Source organism: Oryctolagus cuniculus, chromosome 4 (genome assembly GCF_051225735.1).
Source record: "Oryctolagus cuniculus isolate XC-2025 breed Fujian yellow rabbit chromosome 4, ASM5122573v1, whole genome shotgun sequence".
NCBI lineage: Eukaryota > Metazoa > Chordata > Mammalia > Lagomorpha > Leporidae > Oryctolagus > Oryctolagus cuniculus.
In genome coordinates this window covers 51,350,300-51,365,802 of record NC_142870.1, presented here as the reverse complement: position 1 = coordinate 51,365,802, position 15,503 = coordinate 51,350,300, and the positions used below count along the sequence as shown (strand labels likewise).

The 15,503-nt window shown below is 38.6% G+C and overlaps 1 protein-coding gene across 5 annotated transcripts in view; it reads right to left on the bottom strand.

Annotated features, from left to right (window-relative positions):
- EPHA6 (EPH receptor A6) overlaps nucleotides 1-15,503 on the bottom strand; it is a 1,031,027-nt gene that overhangs the window by 808,742 nt on the left and 206,782 nt on the right. For all 5 annotated transcript variants that reach the window (XM_051859384.3, XM_051859387.3, XM_051859383.3 and 2 more), the window contains one exon: nucleotides 10,516-11,179. In XM_051859384.3, the coding sequence (XP_051715344.3) occupies nucleotides 10,516-11,179 (664 nt within the window). The remainder of the gene's footprint in view (nucleotides 1-10,515; nucleotides 11,180-15,503) is intronic.

Below are 15,503 nucleotides of genomic sequence, written 5' to 3'. Positions count from 1 at the left end.
TATTAAAGCTACACTAAGAGCCTACATTGATTAAATACCTGTACAAGTGTGACATTTGTGGGTAAAACTTATATGTCCGTTTTATGTCAACACCTTTGGGATGTAGCTGTGTACTTTTTAGGTTCTCTTTGTCTACTCATTGGTGACAGATAACAAGTGCACAGGTGATGATTAAATTGCAGATGGAGAATGCACAGCACTCTCACTTCTGTGTATGAAGGAATGCCTCAACAACCAGGAACATCTTGGAGTCCAACATGACTGAACAAGGAACTTCCGCAAGTCAGGGCTGTGAAATTCGGAGTTTGATTTGTTACCTCAGATTTTAAATAATACACTAAATCATACACATAGATATATGTATGGCTTGGCACTTCCATTAGGATATACCCATTACATAAAATATGTGGCATTAGCTTGGCAGTAAGAGGGCATGTGGTATATAAACTGTTAAAAGGATATCAGGCCGGCGCCGTGGCTCACTAGGCTAATCCTCCGCCTTGCGGCGCCGGCACACCGGGTTCTAGTCCTGGCTGGGGCGCCGGATTCTGTCCCGGTTGCCCCTCTTCCAGGCCAGCTCTCTGCTGTGGCCAGGGAGTGCAGTGGAGGATGGCCCAAGTGCTTGGGCCCTGCACCCCATGGGAGACCAGGAAAAGCACCTGGCTCCTGGCTCCTGCCATCGGATCAGCGCGGTGCGCTGGCCGCAGCACGCCGGCCGCGGCGGCCATTGGAGGGTGAACCAATGGCAAAGGAAGACCTTTCTCTCTGTCTCTCTCTCTCTCACTGTCCACTCTGCCTGTCAAAAAAAAAAAAAAAAAAAGGATATCAGACAGTTAAAATGGTAACATTATTGGTATAACTTTGATCTATAATGATTTGGAAGGCAAGCTGAGAATTGATTCTTTTGTACTTACTGTTACTTGATAGATTTATCCAAGTATTTCCAGGAAGAGATGAGTTAGGCAATAGTCTACGGGTTGAAAAAAATTTGAAAGGAAAAGGAATAGGAAAGTGTAAAAATTCAGTCTTTTCAAAATGGGAAAAGGGGGGACCAGCGCTGTGGGATAATGGGTAAAGCTGCCGCCTGCAGTGCTGGCATCCCATATGGTCGCCAGTTCGAGTCCTGGCTGCTCCACTTCTGATCATGATCTCTGCTATGGCCTGGGAGAGCAGTAGAAGATGGCTCAAGTCCTTGGGCCCCTGCACCAATGTGGGAGACCCAGAAGAAGTTCCTGGCTCCTGGCTTCGGATCGGCGTAGGTCTGGCCATTGCAGTCCTCTGGGGAGTGAACCAATGGATGGAATACCTCCCTCCCTCCCTCTCTCTCTCTCTCTCAGTCCTCTGGGGAGTGAACCAATGGATGGAAGACCTCCCTCCCTCTCTCTCTCTCTCTCTCTCTTTCTCTCTCTGCCTCTCCTTCTCTCTGTGTGTAATTCTTTCAAGTAAATAAATAAATCTTTGGGAGAGGGAAGAGATGTATAATTTGGGACATGCTCAGGCTGACTTGCCCCAAGTGGTGGAGTTGGAAGCATACCAGGGGATTCCAATTCAATCCCATCGAGGTGGCATGTACCAATGCCATCTCACTGTTCCAGGTGATCAGTTTCAGTTCACAGTTGGTCATGGTGAAGGGACTGGGAGTCAAAGGGAGCACATAGACAAGTCTAGTACCTGCTAACGCTAACTGATGGAGTAAATAAAGGGGAGAGTGATCCAACATGGGAAGTGAGATACTCAGCAGACTCATAGAATGGCAGATGTCCTAAATAGCACTCTGGCCTCAGAATCAGCCCTAAAGGCATTCGGAGCTGGCTGAAAAGCTCATGAGAGTATTTCAGGCATGGAAAGCCAAGACACTCTGGCAAAAGATCTCTGCGAGTGAGATCCCAGTGGAAAGAACAGGTCATCAAAGAAGGAGGTACCTTTCTCTGAAGGGAGGAGAGAACCTCCACTTTGACTATGACCTTGTCTAAACAAGATAAGAGTCGGAGAACTCAGAGGGCTTCCATAGCCTTGGAAACTCATGACTGGAGCATAGGGAGATTACTGATGCCATAGACAGGAGTGTCAATTGGTAAAGTCAACAACAGGAGTCACTGTGCACTTACTCCTCATGTAGGATCTCTGTCCTCAATGTGCTGTGCATTGAGATTTAATGCTATAACGAGTACTCAAACAATATATTTCACTTTGTGTTTCTATGGGGGTGCAAACTGTTGAAATCTTTACTTAATGCATACTAAACTGATCTTCTGTGAAAAAAAAAAAGAAATTATCAATTCCCAACTTGACTCTCACTGGGATTAAACATGACAATAGGTCTGCTCTGATTTCATCATCATTTAAAAAAATCATCTATTATTTTTCACTTTATGTTTCTGTGTGGGGGCAAACTGTTGAAATCCTTACTTAATGTATACTAAGCTGATCTTCTGTATATTAAGATAATCGAAAATGAATCTCGATGTGAATGGAAGGGGAGAGGGAGTGGGAAAGGGGAGGGTTGTGGGTGGGAGGGACGGTATGGGGGGGAAGCCATTGTAATCCATAAGTCGTACTTTGGAAATTTATATGCATTAAATAAAAGTTTAAAAAAAAATATATATATAGTAGGAAAGGGGATTTTTTCCCCATCTAACAGGAAAAAAAATAGAGAAAAAAAACTTACACATGAAAGATATTAAGCTATCCTGGTTAAACAAAAGATTGAGTCACATGTCTAGCATTTACCTGCCTCTATTGTTTCTGATGACTATAGCTTAGCTACCTTAAAATGCATATGAAATAAATAGCTATATTAATAAAACACACTTGAAAATTAGGTCAAAGACAGAATCTTGGGTGTGGGCTTTGTGTGTAGTATACAGCACATGGAATTAGCGATTAGATCAAAAGTCTTTCATAATTTTTAAAAAATGACATTGTCCACAAATCATGCATCTAACCTAAAAGAACTCAAGTTACAAAATAATTCTTGAACTTCCAAAATGGGTAAGCCTGAAAAAGGCTATGAAAACCATTCAGCCACAAATAATACATCAGAAATAGTTATCGATGATAAAACAGCTCATAGAGACTGGAGCCAAGGACGACAGAATAATGGATAAGAGTGCAACACAGCATCAATGTCTACATCTGCCGAGGAACTTCACAGAGCTCCCCAGAAAGATATCATCATTGTTACAGAACAGTCACAGCTGCCATGTCTTCCATTATTCTTCTCAATGGCATTTTCTACTTATTTACATTAATGCATACTTTTTGTTACAGGTGGATGGCTTGCCACTAAATTTTGTATGTCACCAGATGACAAGATGATGTATTTTAATCTGTTGGAGAGAACATTGCATTATCATATACCCTTGTATGAGAATGAGAGTGCATATTCCATGGGTGAAATCTCAGACTGTTGAAGAGATAATTGTTGAAGTGCCTACATAGCTTTGCAGTTTCTCAGCCATGGTAGAGAAGTATTGCTGGAAAGTGACTGCTCAACCCAGACATTTAACAGTATCCTATCCCTATCTGCAGCCAAATGTGGCCATAAAACAATTCTGACGGCTGTTATGTGAAGGAAATGATATGTGTCTCTTCAAATATGAGTTAAGAAGGATATATGTTTCATCCAAACTCTAAGCTTGACACAGACCATTGCAAGGTTCTGACATGTTTGCTTAACTAAATGCAAGAAATCTGTTACCTCTGATCACTGCATGAGGTGGAACTACCATCCAACACTTATACTTTGGTACATGTATTAGGCGTATTAAAGTTTTGCCTCTTTAGGCATGGATGGGGAATGGCCAGTCCATGGGCCATACAAGGTCTGTGAAATCATTTGGTCTGATCATGTCAATGAAACTGCAGGTGGAACTTGAAATTCAATAAGCAATTAGTAGGCTATTTTTAGTTGATAATTTGTATGGCCCACAAATTATATTATATATATCCAATTCTTGGCAGAAAAAAATGTTTCCCTACCCCTGAAAAGCCCTCATGGAACTGAGGTGGTATACTTAAAAATATATTCATTTTTTAAAAGGCCACAAACAGAAGACAATAAAATATGAAATTTCCAGACAAGTTGTAACTCAAAAGCACATGATTGATCCAATGTTTAGAAATGTAGCCAGGGGCTGGTGCTGTGCCATAGCAGGTAAAGCTGCTACCTGCAGTGTTGGCATACCACATAGGTGCCAGTTTGAGTCCTGGCTGCTCCACTTCTGATCCAGCTCTCTGCTATGTCCTGAGAAAGCAGTAGAAGATGGCCCAAGTGCTTGGCCCTGTGCACCCAAAGGAAGCTCCTGGCTCCTGGCTTTGGATTGGCCCAGCTCCAGCTGTTGCAGCCATTTGGGGAGTGAACCAGTGGATGGAAGACCTTTCTTCCTTTCTTCCTTCCTCTCTCTCTCTCTCTCTCTCTCTCTCTCTCTCTGCTTTGGCCTCTCTGAGACTCTCTGCCTTTCAAATAAATAAATAATTTTTTTTTAAAAAAAAAGGTAGAGCAAAATTCTAGATAATGTTCAAAAGAAAAGTCACAATTTCAGTAGGTGGCACAGAATGTCATGTTTGTTAAACGAAAAGAGATACTGGATACACTTAGTCTAATTTGTAGAAACATGTTAAAAAGAAGATTGTTAAAAATATGAAGGATAGGCCACGCCGCAGCTCAACAGGCTAATCCTCTGCCTGCGGCGCTGGCACCCTGGGTTCTAGTCCCGGTTGAGGCACCGGATTCTGTCCCGGTTGCTCCTCTTCCAGTGCAGCTCTCTGCTGTGGCCCGGGAGTGCAGTGGAGGATGGCCCAAGTGCTTGAGTCCTGCACCCGCATGGGAGACCAGGAGAAGCACCTGGCTCCTGCCTTTGGATCAGCGCTGTACACCGGCCGCAGCGTGCCGGCTGCAGCGGCCATTGCGGGGTGAACCAATGGAAAAGGAAGACCTTTCTCTCTCTCTCTCTCTCTCTCACTGTCCACTCTGCCTGTCAACAAATAAATAACTAAATAATATTAAGGATAATTCTTAAAGAAATGTCACTTATAGCTTTCATGTCAGCAGAGAGTAAAGACTAGAATTGATATTGAATGCAGCTAATTTCCAACAAATTATCCTTTGAAGCCAATTTATACTTTAACCTATTTTTAAAACTGTGACAAGGAACAAACTATAATTTAATTATTCAACTCTGTCTCGTTTGAAAATAATACTTTCTATTTTTAAACTCCTTCAAGCTTCTTGATTTCATTTTCTTTTCATGCTGGATGAAAGTCTGGAATTGCTTCATGAAAAAGCAGCTTTGTTTGGAATTGAAGGTTATATTGTAAGAGTTTATATTTAGTGTGTGAGAGCCTTTAGAGAGTGAAAATACTATTTGGGCCAATAAGTCAGCCCTTTTATTCTGATCCCAATCTCACCTTTCAGTTTTTCATCACATCCTCAAACTCCCTTATTTAATGCCAGCAAATCCTGGTATCTCAAATGTCTTTATGCTCTTTGCTTCCACAGCCATTTCTGATAACATGATTAGACAGAAGATCATAAACACAAAGCATAAATGCTTCTGAACTACAGCAGAGAACTGTGCCATGAAGCCTTAATAATGCCACTATTCAGGAGATCAAATCAATAGCTATGTCACTGAAAGCCTTGTATATCCCATTCACCTCTGTGAACAATAACGCAATGGTCTGAGAATCGCCACCATCCTTTCCTCCTGAATTATAAAGCAACATTGGAAGAAAAATGAATAAATAAAAACATATTTCTGGAAAGAGTTTCATTTTAAAAATTCTCAATATCTCAAAAATTTAATTTCTATAGCTAAATGTCCTTTTGGTAAGTTATATCACATGATACTTATGGGCTTAAAGAAAGCTTCCTTATAGTAATGTGCCTATTCCTAGCAGTTCTAAAAGTCTAAAGCTAACCTAGTATCTCCAAGAGCAAGTGTAACTACCTTAATGAGATTGATTCTAAGTTAGTGTTCAGGAGGAGCTTATTAGGGATTCATGTCACTTCAGAATTCATACAACTGAACAAAAGTTGCATTCAATTTTGCATGTTAATTGTTTCCAATTATTTCATCAATAGTGTTAAAACAGTCTCAGATACATAATGTGAAAGATTATTTGATGTAAATTAGTACTTTTCAAGTCAATGTTATATTTTAGTTTAAGCCATTAGAAAAAATTTAGAATAAAACAATTAAAATTAAATTCGTAGCATCAATGTGTTCAGTATAACAGTTTGAATTATAAACTTAAGTTATGAAAATTGAGATTTGAGCAAAGACTAAAATATTACTATGTATAACAGAGTAATACATTTGCATTGACATTTGTTTTTAAATTTTAGCATGTATTGCTTACTATACTCAAGTTTTTTGATTGATACAGTAAAAAAGGGCTTCACTTCTTCATGTTTCTAGAATGTGGATCTAGATAAACCTTTACAATATTATGGAGAAAGGAATCACAAAATCAGGCATTCAGTAGTCAACTTATAGGGTACAATATCATATCATCCATCGGATATGGATAGTATGGATACATGAGAATTTATTCTTTTGGTACTTATAGTTTAAGTTCCAGATAAATTTATCTGTTTTTCCATCATCCTCCAGAGCCTGAATTTCAGAATAGTTGTGTAAACCTTGTTCTAACAGTGCCCATATCAGACCCCAGAAAATAAATGTAGGGCAAAAAGGACCTAAATACTATTGAGGAATTTAGGGCCCTGCTGCTTTGGTTTTGGCAAGCAACAAGTTAAAGCACCAAAGGGTGAGCATGAAAAGAAGAAATTAGGAGAGGAAAAAAAGAAAGGGAGGGATGGAGAGACAAAAGGAAGAGTAGACTGGAGGGAGCAAAACACACAGAAGCCAGGCTAAGAAATAATCAGGTACAAGAGTTGTGGTGCAGCGGATTAAGCTGCCCTTGTGAGACCAGTACCCCAATATCACAGTGTAGGTGCAAGTATCTGCTATTCTGCTTTTGATCCAGTTTCTGATAATGCATCTGGAAAGGCAACAGAGGACAGCTCATGTACTTGGGTCCCTGTCTGCCATGTGGTATACCAGGATCGAATTCTTGGCTGCTGGTGTCAGCCTAGTCCAGACCTGGCTGGGGAGTGAACCAATTGATAGAAGATATTTCTGTCTCTCTGTGTCTGCTTCTCCCTCTCTCTCTGTTGTTCTGGCTTTCAAATAAATAAATAAAGCTCAGTTTCTTTCTTTTTGTGTAAGATTTATTTATTTATCTAATATTAGTTGGTACTATGTGGTATTAGGAAATCAAATTCTGAACAAATTCAGAACAACATATTGTTCTGACTCATAAAGTGCTAGATATGAATTTTTCTAAGGTCTTCTCCATGTTAACATTCTGCAACACTCACTAAAGAACATTTCCCTATTTTAAAGATAAGAAAAGCAATAGCATTGCATTAGGCTCTACCTTTACTCAACAGATCACAGTTCCCAGTGCCCTGTGATCAGTCACATCTGATATAAAAAAGGGTACATTTCTTACCCTTTATTATACATGTGGTCTTTACGTTAATCATCTTTTGACAGGCCCAGACACATAAATAATTAGTACAAACTGTACTAGTTATTGAGGATAAAGAGAGAGCCATAACTTTTGTGAAAAATAAGATAAATAATGTTTGTGCTAGACCTTAGGGGATGAATAACATCCTATCATGGAAAAAGGAAGACAAAAGGGGCACCAAGCTGCTGGATAAGTGAACAAAAACAAGAGATATGAAAAACAGAAGGATTCTTCAAAGTTGTTAAGAACAGAACAGCAGACAGCATCTGTCACCATTAACAAAGACTGGGACAAGCCTAATTATATGCTATGATGAATTATAAAAGAGAAAGAAAGAAGGGGAGGATAAGAAAGACAGAGAAAGAGGGGGGATGGAGGCAGGGAGGAAAGGAGGAAGGATGGGGGGAGGAATAAAGAAGGGAAAGAGAGAAGACTTCTTGAGATGAAGCAAAATAATATTGTTGCAGGCATTTAGATAGGGAGCAACTAAAGACCTCAAATATCCCAAATGATACATCATACATAAGTGAAATCTTCTTGGATATCCAGATCTGCTAAACCTCCAAATAACTGCAACTGCATAAAATAAAACCAGGAAGGAACTACCCAGTGAATCCAGCCCAGATTTCCAGATTGTAGAAACTATAAGCAAATCATTTTTTTAGGAAACACAGGAAGCTAAAATCTGTGGCATCTGCTTTGGGGGATGTATGGGTAGCAGGAAGTCCATGTGTACAGAGTAAAGATCAGTAAAGAAATGCTACTGGGGATAAGGAAAGGCCAACCTCCATTATTTACTGCAAGAACAACTGGTGAGAATATTGTCTGTGATCTCCTGGAAGAGAGAAAAAGCCCTCCTTAATGCTGATCAAATTAGGGTTCTCAGAAAGCTGCTGAGAAACTAGCAATGGGCACATGTGCTGTTCTATAAACAAGGCAGATGACTCAGAAAGTGGAGCCATGAAACCCTTGATGGAGCCAAGAGCCAGAGAACCAATTCCAGGCAGCATAACTAGGCTCTAATCAGAGAATCTTTTCTGCCCCTTGTAGTAATGGATCCTAACACCCAGCTGAATTTCACAATCACAGCACACCACTTCTCAGCTCCCTGCCTTTGGTATGGAATATTCTTGTGCTTTTGTGTGTGTGTATGTGTTTGTGTGCATGTGCATGTTTGTGTGTATAAAAATAGTTTATTACATTCTTAGCTCTCTAGTTCAAGAAGGGTTGTATATATGAAGCTTCATTCTCATCCTCAACTGACTTCAATGATACTATTCTGGACTTACACATGATACTATTTAGGATAAGTTTTTGGGAGAATGGGAGTCTGTGCATAATAGTGGGATATTAATCAGTGGAATCCAGAGAGTAGACTGTGGTACACTGTCCCAGTGGTGATTCTATCTAAATGTACTTCTTAAGGCTTACCCTCTGAATGTAGCTCCCTCCTATACTCATTTTACATCTGGCTATATGAAAAATGCCCTTTTAAGCCAGCCACTACATTATAGAAAAACTTGCTCTCATTCATAAATGACAAGAAGCCACAGAGAAGCACTAGAAGACAAGAGCCCGTCATGAAACTGCAGCACCAGTTAAGCTCTCCATGGAATTCAGCTACATAACTGACCTCTGTTTATTCTACAATAAGCAGAAGAAAAACTTAGGTGAGCTGTGATAAGTAATAAATCATTGTGGTTTTAAGCCAGTAAGTTTTCAGTTGTTTTATCTCATAGCAATATGTAACAAACATATGCCTTATTGACATTTATCTCTATCATGTACCATAAATGATTAAGAGATAACTGGTGCTCAATAATGCTAATAGGTTAAATTATCTTTTTTAGCAGGACAGAAAAAATACTGATATACTGATACCACTTGTTTCTTTTCCCATTATCAATGTAGGCATATTACTACTTGAGCTATGGTTAATTCATGTAAATTTGAATTAATTTTGCATTTAGGCTTTATGAGTATGCAATGCAGACTGGGTTGTGAGATATGTTGTTGACAGATGGCAACACAAGCAATGATGACCAATTATCACAGGAAAGGAAAGGGCAATATCAAGCATCGAGAATACATATAAATAAATACTTCAAAATAGAGACTGCTGGTAATATAAGATACTTAGCTGTAAAAATGAGATCTTCACACCCACTCTGACTTCTTGTTTGTAAATAGCAACTTATTGTATCTAATCAAATATGCTTATTTTTAATGGTTTTACTTTAAGTATGCACTTTATCTTCAGTTGATTATAACTACTAATTTACCGGCCAAAAAAAAAACTGGTTTCAAAGTTTGTAAGCCACAGATACAAAATTCAGGCTCTATTCTTCTAGTTTCTGCCATCCACTAGATGAAGATGTTCAACATTTATAATGAGCCCACCGTCTAACTTTCTGCAATCAGATATAAGATAATATGCTTAGCAGTCCATAAAACTGCGTGAGCAAAAGCTGTAAGGTGAACTAATGTCATCCAACATATTTTCAAAATCATGAAGTAAAAATCATCTGGCCAAAGCTATTTTATTCTCACATGTCCTTTAAAAAGCAAATATTTAATAATAGCTAATATAAATCCTTATATTAGTCTTTAATAATTTTAAAACTTTATTATTATTACCTATTTATTGATGTCTTCTAATTTAATATATGCTAACACTACATGATTGTCCGATGTAATATATAGTAATATATTGCCATAATCTGTAGTCTCTTAAATACAATAGTCCCTGCTACTTAATTACTTTACTGAAAGCAATATAGCACATTTTCATAAACATTTCTCAGGAGGAAAAATATCATAAATGTTCAAATTTTCTTGTTACTATGAGTCAATTTCTTTCACAACTGTCAGGAATAGCTTTCAATAATTTAATATTTGAAAATAAATGGACAACACATTTACTTTTAAAAATCATAATTTAAATGCAAGATAAACTATTTCTTTCTTTCTTACCATGGCAAGAGCCCTCAATTTCTTCATATCCTGTACTGCAGATACACCTTCCGAGAGGAACTAGCCAATCTCCATCAGCTCCACAATAGAGTTTAGGAGTGTCACGCTCTTCAGCACTCTTCACACAAGAGCCTCGTACTTCAACCAACGAGGAAGAATCAACCCTTGGAATGGTGTCAGGAAACATGGCCAAGTTTCTAACAGTGAAGGGGCATTTTTTATAAAAAACGCGGACTGAGACCAGGGCAATACATGCACCAATGTCTTGAAAAGCCAGATAAAATCCTTTCCTTTCTATAGGCCCCACCTCACGAATTTCAGTGTTGAGTTTCAGGATGCGATCACCCAAATCCATCTGGGTAAAACTCTCATCAGCAGCAATTGTGTCAATCTTTGTATACTGGCTTGGCTTGAATTTAATTCCATGGGACTCATCTGATTCCATATAATACAGATTAAATGTTTCTTTGCAAGTCCCTAAGACCCATGGGATGCTGTTACAATCCCTCAGTGTGAACTTCATTTCCACGTAAATTTTCTGGGCTGCATCACGGGAGATCCAGTTTGTGCGAAGCCAGTTGTTTTGATTTGGTTCCATGACATTACATACTTGGTATGTGTGAATGGGTCTATTGTGTTCATCCATTTCAGTGATGGCATCCCACTGAAAAAAGAGAAAAAAAAATATGGTTATAAAACCACAGTGGCTAAACAGAAATAATTACTTCCCAAATCAGTTTTAGTGAAAGGAAAATAAGTAAAAGGAATACCAATGAATCTATTTCAATGCAGTAGAATTTTAACCATGAGCCTCTGGTTAAGACCGTAAATACAGTGTGGCTCACTTGGTTAATTCTCTGCCTGCGGTGCCGGCATCCCATATGGGTGTGGGGTTCTAGTCCCAGTTGCTCCTCTTCCAGTCCAGCTCTCTGCTGTGGCCCAGCAGGAGAGTGGAGGATGGCCCAAGTGTTTGGGCTCCTACACCCACATGGGAGACCAGGAGGAAGCACCTGGCTCCTGGCTTCGCATCGGCGCAATGCCGGCCGTGGCGGTCATTTGGGGAGTGAACCAACAGAAGGAAGACCTTTCTCTCTGTCTCTTTCTCTCACTGTCTATAACTCTACCTGTAAAATTAAAAAACAAAAAAAAAGATCATGAATACTGGAGCCAGCTGTCTTGGTACGAATCTTGCCTTCCTAAACATTAATAGACTGACCAAGGGTAAATTATTTAAGCTCCTATTTCAACTGTAAAACTGAACTAATAATAGTACCTGTTTGATAACGTAGTTGTAAGGTACAAATTAAATATTTATAAAGAATTTAAAATAGTCCTGGCATACTCTAAGAATGTAAAATATCATCCATCAAAACAACTAGACCCCCAACAAATCCACTTTGGGGTTCACATCTGTTCTCACATCCAATTTGCCACATTGAGGTGTGTTTACCAGTACACTATAAAGAACTGACATGACTATTTTCACATAAAAGGCATTAGATAGATAAGGCTCTAGACTTATTCAAGAAACATCAACTTCTAGACACTGGGAATTTAGCAGTTAACTAACAGAACCACCCCCCCCCCCAAAAAAAAAAAAAAAAAAAAAACACAACAAAATCCCAACAACAACCAACATAGTTCTGTTGAACTATGATATAATTTTATGAAATACTTCCATTATTTATTATGGGTGAGCCAATAATCTCATGAAAAACTATATGAAATTATGCATCCAAATGCCTATCAATCTAGCATATCATGGATCTTATAGTATTAGACATAAATTTAAAGGCAAATCAATGGTATCATGGCTTGTTAAAAATATTATTTTGAATGTAACCATGAACCAAGATAAGAAATATGATATAATAAAATATCAGAACTGTGAAAATAGATGTGTAAAATTTCAAGCAGTTTATTTACAAGAGAACCATAATTCTCATTTAGGATAAATTTCTAATCAAAATTTATGCAATTTCTCAGAGAATACCCAGAATTATTATTTCCTATTCCACCCCCTTTACTCTATGATAAACGAGTATATAAATGTATTACTACTGGGTGGCACCGTGGCTCACTAGGCTAATCCTCCACCTGTGACGCCGGCACACTGGATTCTAGTCCCTGTTGGGGGGCCGGATTCTGTCCCGGTTGCTCCTCTTCCAGGCCAGCTCTCTGCTGTGGCCCGGGAAGGCAGTGGATGATGGCCCAAGTGCTTGGGCCCTGCACCGCATGGGAGACCAGGAGGAAGCACCTGGCTCCTGGCTTCGGATTGGCGTAGTGCCAGCCTTGGCGGCCATTTGGGGGGTGAACCAACGGAAGGAAGACCTTTCTCTCTCTCTCTCTCACTAACTCTGCCTGTCAAGAAAAAAATAAAAAAAAAATTACTTCTAAATTCTATTTGAATAATTACATTTCAATACCTTCAGATTAAATCTTTGCATATTAAAAATGTTATTAGCCAGGCTCATCACACAATCAACTTTTCTAAAATGAGAGATTAAAATAACGAAAATTTGAAAAACTTACTCATTTGAATAAAAATAATGAAGCAATTACATGCCTTTATTTAAAAATATGTTTGGTTGGAGGATGCTTAGATTGAGAGAAAAGTATGTATGTAGTCACTGAATCAAGACTGATGCAAACCAAGGAATAAGAAAGTACAGAAATGCAGATAATGAGAAATGTGCTCCTTATCAAAGACAAAACATATGTATACAAGGGTGCGTTATTTTGTTAAAATTATGTTTAAGGAACCATGGAATTTTTTTCTTTTATTTTTTAAGTATTTATTCTTTTGTTTATTTGAAAGGCAGAGAGAGAGAAAAAAAAAAAAGAGAGAGAGAAATATCTTCCATCTGCCCATTCACTCTCCAAATGGCAGCAATAGTGGAGTCTGGGCCAGGCCAAAGCCAGGAACCAGGAATTTCATCCCAGTTTCCCACTGGCAGCGGTTCAAGTACCTGGGCCATATTCCCTTGCCTTCCAAGGCACATTCGCAGGGACCCGGATTGGAAGCAGAGTAGCTGGTAATCCAACCAGCACTCCAATATAGGACACTAGCATTGTAAGCAGTGGCTTAACCTACTCCCCGACTTGCAGGCTCATCTTCTTTATTTAAGAAAAAAAAAAAAAAAGAAATTAGAATTACACTTTGGTACCAAAACAGTCAAAATATATCAACTGCTGCATTTCATCTTAAGAATACAGAATGCAATTTATGCTAGATTTTTTAAATTTAAATCTGATTCCTAAAGAACATGAATACAAGATTAGTATAGATCTAAAAGACTATGAAATTTATATAACAAGTTACAATAGTAGATAAATAAATCATGCATTTAGGCATAATTTTCTTTTGAAAATATTGCATTTACATGTTTACATTTATACAGTTACATAGCCTTCTAGTTAGAATTTTCTAATAATGGGGCCTCAAAAAATTGGAGACTCCAAGGGAAGAATGTGAACTCACATACCATGTCTAAATATTTTTAAATGATAAATCATTATTTAAATAATATCAAATTTTCAATGATTTTTCTGCTTTGTAAAAATACCTTTACAGCAACCTGGGAGTTCTCATTAATATTTAAAATACGTAGCATCCTTAGAATTCCACTGGACCATGTAGTAATCCGTAGACAGCCAGCCCCTGACCTTAGTCAATCCCACTTCAATTTCTTTCCCTAATTTTAGCTCCATCCAATACCTAGATAGGCTTTACATATGCACATACATGAGCATCCCGGCCCCCAAGTACAAGCTATTTCCCCATCTCGTTACAAAAATTTGCTAACTTCAGTTCTCCATTCAACTTAGATTGAGCACACCAATGTCAAAGTACAGATATTAGAGGATGGAACCCAGCAAGAAGCCATAAAGTTCCTAAAAGTTTACTTGAGGCTATATGAACAAGAAATTCTGGGGCCTTGAGTATCTCTAGTACAAAACAGGAAGCATATGATCTAAGTGGTATATCTCCTTATCCCTCAAAGATCATAACTTCATGAACTTAAGGGCAATGAATATACATGTTGAGTCAACAGGCAATTTCTGTTGGCACAGAGCAGTGTCTGTTTCTTTGCCTAAAGATGGTAATGATTTTTAAAAATCTAATTTGGGGTCTCAAACATTATAATTACTCTTTTATAGCAGAGAGAGTTATATATAATACTCTAGGGACTGGTGCAGCAGCTAAGATGCTACTTGGGTTTTCTATATCATCTGTCAGACTGTCAGTGTTTGAGTCCAGCTCAGTTTCCAATTTTAGCTTCCTGCTAATGTGCACCCTAGGAGGCAGCAGGTGATATCTCAGGTACTTAGGTCCCAGTTACACACTGGGGAGACCTAGATTGAATTCCAGAATCCTGGATTTGGCTTGGCCTAGTACCAGCTATTACAGGCACCTGGGAAGTGACACAATCCAAAGATGTCTCCCTGTCATTTCTGCATCCCTCTATCTCTCTACACTTCAAACTAAACAATAAATTTTTAAAAAATGAAAAAATTCTGAAAAATCTGTGTTTTAATAAATGGGTGATAACCAAATACCATATGTTCTCCCTGATCGGTGACAACTGACTGAACACCAAAAAGGAAACCTCCTGAAGTGAAATGGACACTATGAGAAATGGTGACTTGATCAGCATAGCCCTGACTGTTAATGAACAACTAAATACATTATCCCTCTTAGTAGTTTTTTTTATCTGTTATACTTAATATGACTGGTTTAGATCTGTAATTGATGCACAGTTATTCTTAAGTGTTGAAAATTAACTGAAATGTGATCCCTGTTGAACATGGTGGTGGGAATGGGAGAGGGAAGAGATGTATAATTTGGGACATGCTCAGGCTCACTTGTCCCAAGTGGTGGAGTTGGAAGCATACCAGGGGATTCCAATTCAATCCCATCGAGGTGGCATGTACCAATGCCATCTCACTGTTCCAGGTGATCAGTTTCAGTTCACAGTTGGTCATGG